At 37.4% G+C, this 9757-nt stretch overlaps 2 protein-coding genes across 2 annotated transcripts in view; both read right to left on the bottom strand.

Moving 5' to 3' along the window:
- On the bottom strand, positions 8158–9751 carry LOC104785616 (intron-binding protein aquarius-like). The gene is made up of 3 exons (XM_010510874.2): positions 9214–9751; positions 8648–8998; positions 8158–8571 (listed from the first exon to the last, which is right to left on the bottom strand). Exons 1-3 carry the CDS (start codon positions 9661–9663, stop codon positions 8338–8340), a joined length of 1035 nt encoding a protein of 344 aa, XP_010509176.1. The 5' UTR covers positions 9664–9751; the 3' UTR covers positions 8158–8337.
- Positions 9702–9757, bottom strand: part of LOC104788917 (intron-binding protein aquarius-like) — a 13577-nt gene continuing 13521 nt past the window's right edge. Inside the window, exon 12 of the mRNA XM_010514681.1 lies at positions 9702–9744. Coding sequence (XP_010512983.1) covers positions 9702–9744 — 43 coding nt within the window. The remainder of the gene's footprint in view (positions 9745–9757) is intronic.

Below are 9757 nucleotides of genomic sequence, written 5' to 3' on the forward strand. Positions count from 1 at the left end.
TCGCAGTACCCTTTCACTTTAAATTTCTCAGATTTCTTGAATGTCAGACTCAAGTCTTTAGAGTCTCTTATGTATCTGAGTATCCATTTAACAGCTTCCCAATGTTTTTCATTAGGTGCTCCCATAAAGCGACTGACCATATTGATTGCATAGGCAAGATCTGGGCGAGATCCCACCATCGCGTACATCAAACTCCCAACAGCACTAGAGTAAGGTACGTTCTTCATCCTTGCTGCAGTCTTAGCTTTATCTTCTTCCTTTGTACTGCTTAGCTTAAAATGACAACCGAAAGGTGTTTGAACTGGCATAGACTTGTACATTCTAAATTTCTTAAGAATCTTTTCCAAATAGCCTTGTTTTGACAACTTCAACACACCTTTGCTTCTGTCCCTCGAAATGTCCATGCCTAGTATTCTACTTGCTGCTCCTAGGTCTTTCATTTCGAATTCACTGCTTAGGACTGTCTTTAGTTTGACAATCTCTGACATATCCTCAGCAGCCACCAGCATATCATCTACATAAAGTAGTAGATACACAAAACCATCCTCCTTGTAACACTTGAAGTACACACATGTATCAAACTGACTTCTTGAGTACCCTTGTGACTTCATAAACTGATCAAACCTCAAATTCCACTGTCTTGGAGATTGTTTCAACCCGTACAGAGATCTCTGTAGCAAACACACCTCATTATCACCCTCTGAAAAACCTTCTGGCGGCTCCATAAGTATTCTTTCATCTAACCTTTCATGTAAGAAAGCCGTTTTCACATCTAACTGTTCCAACTCCATATCACGATCCACTACCATTGATAAAAACAGCCTTATAGTGACATGTTTAACCACTGGTGAGAATACCTCATGATAATCAACTCCCTCGATCTGTGAAAAGCCTTTAGCAACCAACCTTGCTTTGAACCTAGGCTCCTCAACCCCTGGAATCCCTGGTTTGAACTTAAATACCCACTTGCAACCGACTGTTCTTTGTTTCTCATCTCTTGAAATAGACTTCCAAGTGTGATTCTTCATATGAGATTCCATCTCCTCTTTCATTGCTTCTATCCATTGCTCTTTGTACGGTCCACTGATAGCTTCTAGATAAGTATTAGGCTCATCATCATCCATCAGTTCCGCATCACTTAGAGCATAAGCAGTTATATCAGCCTCGATATACCTACTTGGCTTCTTGACATTTCTTCTTACTCTATCTCTTGCCAATAGGTAGTTATCAAGAGGTGAATCTGAGACTTCATATTCAGACTCTTCTTCCGAGTCTTCTTCTTCTTCTTCTTGATCAGAAACTTGCGTAGCTCCACCTTCACCAGAAGTTTCTCCTGTAGTACTTGACTCATCGGCATTGTCTTCCTCAGGGAGTTCGAATGTGACTTTCTTTTTCCCTTTTGGATCTGATATCTTGTCTAGCTCAGTAGACTGTTTCCCGATATCCTTGTAGACAATATCCTCACAAAAGATAGTGTCACGACTGACAATGCACCTTTTGTCTTCAAGACTCCAGATTCTATAACCTTTCACACCTTGAGGATAACCCATGAAGACTCCCTTCTTAGCTCTAGGTTTGAGCTTCCCTTGATCAACATGGTAATAGACTAGACATCCAAACCTCCTCATATGTGAATAATCTGGTTCTTTCCCAGACCATACTTCTTCTGGAATTTCAAAATTTAGTGGTGTAGATGGCGTTCTATTGATCATGTACACCACCGTAGATGTAGCTTCAGCCCAGAAGGATTCACCCAATCCAGTCTCAATTAAGAGACTTCTTACTTTCTCCAGTATGGTCCGATTTAACCTCTCAGCGACTCCATTTTGTTGAGGGGTGTACGGACACGTCTTGTGCCTTAGGATCCCATGAAGCTTACAATGGTCATCGAAGGTCTTGTTGCAGTATTCAAGACCATTATCCGTCCTTAAGGCTTTCAACTTCTTTCCACACTGATTCTCAGTGACTGTCTTCCACTCAACAAATCTCTCATAAGCTTCATCCTTAGTCTTGAGAAAACAGACCCATACCTTCCTTGAGAAATCATCAACAAATGACATGTAGTACTGGCACTTAGACAAACTTGGAGTGACATTAGGAGAGCCCCACAAATCCGAATGGACATACTCCAAAGGTTCTTTAGAAGTATGAGTTCCTGTCTTGAATGATTTCCTGTGAGCTTTACCAAGAATGCAACATTCACACTGCTTAAAGTCTTTAAACGTGCTTGAGCTTATTAGCTCCTTCCTTACTAACTGCTGTAGTCCTCTTGCACTCAAATGGCCCAACCTACTGTGCCACAAGTCGGTTGTATTCACTGACTTGACAGCCGCATTAGCCTGCTCCACCTCAGGTTTACCATCTAGGAAGTAAAGAGTGTCCTTGTAATCACCAGCTAACACTTCTCTCTCTTTATAGAAAACTTGCATCCTGAAGTTTCTTGACTGAAACCAACACCCGAGTGTCTCTAATTGTCCCAGAGAGATCAAGTTTCTTCTAGCTGTTGCTGAATACCTGACTTGTGTTAATACAACTGGTGTTCCATTGTAATTAACAATCTTAACTTTCCCAATCGCTGTTACTTCACAGTAGGAATCATTTCCCATTAGAATTCTCCCTCCATCGATTTCTTCCACATCAAACATCAAGTCTTTTCTGAATGTCAGATGGTATGAACATGCTGAATCCAGAATCCACTCTTCTCTAGCAACATTTACCGAGACTGATAGCATCACAGGTTCTGCCCATTCAGCTTTTGCAACACTAGCTTCTCCAACCTCGTGTTTACTATTGTTTGATGACTGCTTCTTTTTCGGACAATCCTTTTTAAAATGTCCTTCTTCTCCACATATCCAACACTCTCTGCTTTTCGGCCTTGACTTAGACCTACTGTTGTTCTGCTTTCCTTTACCTTTCTTCTCTGTTCTTCCTCTTGCCTGAATGACCAACCCTTCACTCTCTGACTGTAGCTTGTATATCCCTTTATCTTTCAGCTCCAACTCAATAGAGTAGGCTGCCCTGATAACTTCCTTTTTGGTGATAGTACTTATTCCACTGCTGTACTTGAGAGTGTGAACCAGGCTTTCAAACTGCTTCGGCAAGCTGTTCATGAGAATTGCAGCATGATCCTCGTCACTCATCTCAACATGAACACTTGACAAATCTGATATCAGCTTGTTAAACACATCTAGGTTCTTGTCCAGATTCTTTGAACTATCCATCTTGAAGCTGTAAAACCTCTGCTTCAAGTAAAACCTCTGCTTCAAGTAAAACCTATGTGGCAGTGTCTTAATTTGATACTCAGATTCCAGTGCATTCCACATGTTGTATGCTGTAGGTTCCTTCATGACCTTTCTCAGAACAATATCGTGTAGGCTCATGCTCAAGAGATTTCTCACCCTTCGATCCTTGTCAAGCAACTTAGGATCAGATCTAACTCGCTCTTCTGCTTGTTGTTCATCTTCCCCTTCCTTGACATTGTCCTTAGCATCTCCAGTTTTTACAAACACCGAGGCTGGTAACAAAGCAGACTCGAGTCCCAAAATATCTAACTGAGCCTGTATCTTATGTTTCCACAAAGCAAAATCTCCTTCTCCATCAAACTTTTCTACTTCAAACCTTCCTTGAGTGGGTTCCATACTCACCTAGTTCTTTTACCAGATAACTAAGTGAATAACTGCCACTACAACCCAGGAAACCCACAAAGTTCTCACCTTTATAGATCTACTACCCAGAAAACCTACAAAGTTCGCACCTTTCTTAGATTTAGTACCTCAGACACGCTTGAGCTGCAACCTGAAGCTCTGATACCACTTGTTGTAACTTCGTTTAGCTCTTTACTTGGTCTGTTACTTAATCTATGTTGTGTTTGTTGTTTGCAGGTTAGAACAAGAAGTAAAGAGACAGAGGATTTACGAGTTCTCAAGGCTTAGACCAGCCAAGGTACGTCTCGGTGAGCTTGACCGCTCACTAGAGGTTCCACTATGAACAAAGAACAGATTACACCCTAGAATCACTCACCCGTGCAGAAAGCTTAAACCCTCAAGAAGAAATAAGGAAGATGATGAAGAACTCTCACCAAAACCCAAAACCCTCTCAAACGCTCTCTAGACTAAAGTAACTCTCTTTGTTGTCTTACTCTACTGTCTGATTGTCCTTCCCTTTAAAACCTCCTTGTCCCCTCTGTTAATTCCCGTTTTTACCCTGTAGCAGGTTCTCTTGAGCTCCACGGAAAAGCTTGTCGTAATCTGCTACTCGATAGGATGCAGAGTCCTGTGTTCGTACAAGAGACGTGGACCACTTCATTCTAAACCAACCTCTTAATGGGCTGAACACAGCAAGGCCCATCCACCAGCCCAAGTCCATAATCGTTTTGACTCAGAACATGGAGCAGAACAGAGAAGCAAGCAAAACTGAGTAGTTAGAATGAGAGAGAAAGTGGGAAGAGTCTGAATATGGGGAGTCTTCCACGTGTGATAAGAATTCACACGTGTAGTTAGAACGAGAGAGAGAAACTCCTAACATCTCCAGTGGTCTTCGTAGTCTTCATCTCCAGTTCAATCTTCATCATCAGAGAATGAAGTTTGAATACCTTCAAGAAACCTTTAGGTAGGCCTGATCACCCTCCTACGAGGTGGAGAGTCTTCATCTGCATGTTCATTCTCATTTCCATCTGCATGTTCATCTGCATCTTCATCTGCATCTTCATTCTCATCCCCCACATTGGCATCAACTTCTATCATCTCCTCGTCAAAGTAACCCTGAATATCACTCGGATTAACCTCCCAATCAATAATATTACTCGGAATAGAGTTTTTCAAAGCAGAGAAGACTTTCTTCTTCAGGATGAGAACCATTGTCTAGTTCAGGTACTGTATAGAGAATGCCAGCTGACTTTTTGGGGAAATCACAGGGCTTTTGAACATAGTTTAGCAAAGGCTGTTGCAAAGTCTTCATTTTCATCTTCTCCGACACCATGATTACTGCTGTTGGTGCGGGATTCAGCACCCCCGACATACCGAACTAAACCAGAAAGATAATTTGACTATTTAACAGGAAATCCGGTTAAGCACCTAATTAGGTTATTTGAGTTCAGTTCGGACGAGGGAAGCCCCACCTTGGAGAAGAAGAAACGACTTCCACTTCGCCCGGCGGCCGACTCAAGAGATAAAGCAACTTTACTTATTTCAGTTCGTCTCATAAGGAAAGTAAATATATTATGAATATGTATAAATAGGGAGAGACTTATCCATTGTAAGGCATCCACTATTGAATACAATTATTCAGTTCTCTTCTTGTTCTTAGCAATAAAACCCTAATTCTTTGAGATCAATCCTTTTTTCTTAAATTCCAAAGCTTAGATCGGTTTTCTTGAGAGATTGCTTCATTGAATTTGTTTCCCCCCTTTAACAAATTCATTGTAGAAACCTAGTTTCTACAACTGCCATCGACATTGTCCAGTTCAGGTACTGAGAATGCCAACTGACTTTTTCGGGAAACCACAAGGCTGTTGCTCCACGTCTTCATTCTCATCTTCTCCGACTCCATCTCCATCAACTTCTATCATCTCCTCGTCATCATCATACAAACTCTTAAAGATATCCTGGAGTTCACTCGAAGAGAATGCCAGCTGACTTTTTCGGGAAACCACAGGGCTTTTGAACATAGTTCAGCGAAGGCTGTTGCTCCAAGTCTTCATTTTCATCTTCTCCGACAACATTACTGCCAGTTGCTTCATTAGTCCCTTGAGCCACATCACCATCAAAATCGAGTTCAGCTACTACTGGTTGAACACCACTCCTCCTCCCTTCAGCCACATAAAGCTGAAGTTGGGATATCACCTTCTCGCGAAAAAGTCAGCTGGCATTCTCTATACCACATGATTACACCACTCCCACCACCGCCGGCCACCCTCCACCACCGCCGGCCTCCTTCCACTACCACATCCTTTAAACTATCAACACCACCCTTCTTGATAATTTTTCCTGCTTCTTATGTCATTCACCTAATTTTTTGAATTAGTATGCTATATTCTTAAATACATTATCAATTTTGGCTAGTGCACTAATTCTCCCCATCATCAATTAGTGATGAGATAACTATTAACTCTCTCAAAAAAACAAAAAAAAAAAAAGATTAAGAGTGCCAAATATCACGTTTTACACGACCAGACGACTTATATAATTACAAAGCCAAATATCTATGTTGCATTTTTGGATATCGTTATCTGTTTATTTGATTTGGTTTTACATACTTTATGTCACTTATTTTAGTTTTTTTTTATATCCTTGGCTTTGCTTGTGACTTGTATAATACTATAATCAACTAGATTAGGACCCGCGGTACACCGCGGTGCAAATTATTTATAACTAAAACATTTAAATTATAAATTTTATTTGTTGGTTAAATATGTTATAATTATATAATAATTTTTAATTTTATGATTTAAAGTTTAAACCATATAATACCACAATATAATTTGCTTTTTACATAATATTTATTTAATCAATTTAATTTGATATGTTTATTCTCTGTTACAGATAGTGTTAACAAAATAATAAAATGATGTTTTACCCGTGTAACACCAATTTAATGATATTTTAAATTTATGTAAATATCGACAAACCCGTCCCGCTATATAACTCCGTCCCGAGATATTTTAACTCGCACTATATCATCTTAACTTTTTATATTTATTGTCTTGTATTATTAATATTAGCTTGAGTTGCTATGTTAATTATTAAGATTGTAACCATTTACATTTTATAAGATTGGCGCTTCTTATAAAGTTTAAATATTTATAATACTTAGAATTCTTAAACGGTTGAGTATTTATCATATTTGAAGTTTCGTAAAAGTTTAAATATATTATTAATATTTTAAAGGTCTTTAAACTTTTAAAAAATTTGAAATACTTTTAATATTTAAACTTTATAAATTTGAAACTTCAGGAACGTTTAAATATTATTAACATTTTTAACATTTTATAAAGTTTAACTTTCTAAAAAATATTAATATTTATAATAATTTACCTTTTATAAAATATAAATATTTATAATATTTAACATTTTAAAAATCTTTAATAAAGATTCGGAATAAACCAAATATTTTTTTTTTAAGTTTGAATGCCTGATAAATCAAAATTTTTGTATTATGAATCATTTTGGTTTCTTTTATAGTATGACTCTAAATCATTGCCCAAATTTTTTAGGCGATGTGGGATATTATATCCGTAAATTGAGTAATATATGTCTGTTTTAAAAAATTTGTATTACATCATATGCAGGAAAAAATCACAATTTTTATTAAATAAATGTATTATTGAATAATTCAAAATAATTAAAATATAAATTCAAATAAAAATGAAAAAGAATCATATATATATATATATATATATTTAAATGAGGTAGAAAAATTTCCTTATTTTTTAAAATCTTACTTATAATTAATTTGAAATTTTTGGTAACTAATATTAAAGTCAATGCATTAAATGCAAAAACTTTCCAAAAAGTATTTTTGAGCAAAACTTGCTGCAAAAATACTAGTATAGATGCATTGTATTCTAAACTCCATTTTGAACCGTTTCAATCAAATCAAATCTACATTTAACTAACCAAAAAACAAACAACTCACACAAAACTCCCAGCTCTGTCTTATTACTTAAGATTTTTACTTGCATGAATAATATAATCTCAATTTACTTAAGAATTAATATCACATATCAAAGAAGGACAAGAAAATTTGAAAACTAAAAGAAGTTACAAAAAGTCGGTGAATAAGGAATTGTCAGACTTTGCTACTTTTCCCTTGCGCTTGGCGCCAATGAGTTTTTTATTTTCCAGAAAAAATATTATCTGTTCGCCATCGAAAATATGAATTAGTTAAATAATAATAGCATGATATTTCGAATTCAATGAAATTTTTTAGATTTAAAAAAATATATTATATATTGAAAGAGTAGTATGAGATAAGGAAGAGGTAAAAAAGCCCATGAATTTTTTATCCAGTACAGTATCTTCCTATATTATTATTTCTATAGGTTTGGGTTATGAGTTTGAATTGAGGTAATTTTTTTGATTCTTCCGCTGTTCCGCAAGAGATTCAATGCAAAAATGGATCATAACTTTTAGGTAAATATTCCTTTTTTTAGCTTTGATATAACAAAATGGAGTCGTTTTCTCCAGCATATTGTCAATTCGATTTTAAAAATTCGAATTTACTCAAAATTGAGTAAAAATATCTTAAAGTAGCTACAAATGCCCTCATTTGTTATAAACATCAACTCACTTATCAACTTCCGAGTGGGATAAATTTGATATATTCCCAGTTTGATTTGTCCTAATTCTCATCAGCCTTTCCATTCTCACTGCTAAATCCATTATTGTCCACTTCCATTCCAGCCACCTCCTTTGATGATTCACCGTCTTTGTCTGGGGCTTGGTTTAGCTGCTGCGTATTTTTCTCAGATTCATCACCATCTACAGCTTCTACTACTGAATCACTCTCCATGTCCTCATTACCATCTTCCATCTGTGGCATGTTGTTCTGGTATTGCTCATATACTCCTTGTGCCTATCCAATGCATGAAACTAATCAGTTTCGAAACAAAATATTAGTTGTTATCCAAGCAAGTAGTTTGTGTCATTACCTGGTAGAACTGGTTCATCCTATCGTGAACTATGTGTGCCATCTCTTCAACATCATGAACAAAATAAGGGTTTTCAACTTCCTCCACCGTGCGATCTGTATAAGCTGTGTTCTCATTAAGATTGAGTCCTAGCCGATCGGGTCTTTGAAGAAGAAGCTGAAACGTTGGTTGCAGCTCATAGCACTGTTCAAAGAGAGAACGGCGGCAGAACACATACAAACCGAGCCGAGCACGTGACATTGCAACTACCAACCTTCTTACATCACGTAGATGACCCACAAAGCGTGTCCGAACAAGAGACAGCAAAATAAAATCATTCTGCTGTCCTTGGAACTTATCCACTGTAGTCACCTGAGGAAACAAAACACAAAAAGTCAAAACACAGAAGTAACTCTCAGATACCTTTCTTACGGAGGGGGCATATATACCAGAAAACCAAATCCCAACCTAAATGTCTTAATTATATAATACACAAAATGTATTCTCATACTAACCAGTATTCTACAAGTCATCATACCATCTCTATCATATTAGCATCTTATAAATACTTGAGTAGGATATTTTACCTTGCTTGGCGGGCCAATGAAAGGATAGGGAGCACATCGACGGTTGATAACATCACGGATTAAGAGCTTCTGACCATTGTATGTAGTCAATATTGATATCTTATTCGCAGGATATCCTAACAATCTCATGTATATGTAGACACTGACGATATATTCAGCTTCTCCCTGATTTTGATAAAACCATGGAGATGGTGTTGATTCTCCCTTCCCCTCATAATCAGGCACATCTACCAATTGATATTCATATGAGAGTCCAGCATTTGCCCTGTGGAAGATGGGTGCTTCCTTAACAATAGAAAGGTCTCCCAAATCTCTGTATCGCCAGTTGTAGAGTTTAGCTAAGCTTGGCCTTGCTCTTCCTTGAGCATTGAGCTCAATATAAGGAATACCAAGACGAACAAACCTCGTGAACAAACTCTGATCCATGTGACTATATTTCTGGAAAGCCATATTCTTCACTACGGGAGGTAGCTGGTGGTGATCACCAATCAATATACAGCGCTTGAGTCGTGCATGACCATCTTCTTGCCTCTGAAGCAACATT

Source organism: Camelina sativa, chromosome 5 (genome assembly GCF_000633955.1).
Source record: "Camelina sativa cultivar DH55 chromosome 5, Cs, whole genome shotgun sequence".
NCBI classification, from domain to species: Eukaryota; Viridiplantae; Streptophyta; class Magnoliopsida; order Brassicales; family Brassicaceae; genus Camelina; species Camelina sativa.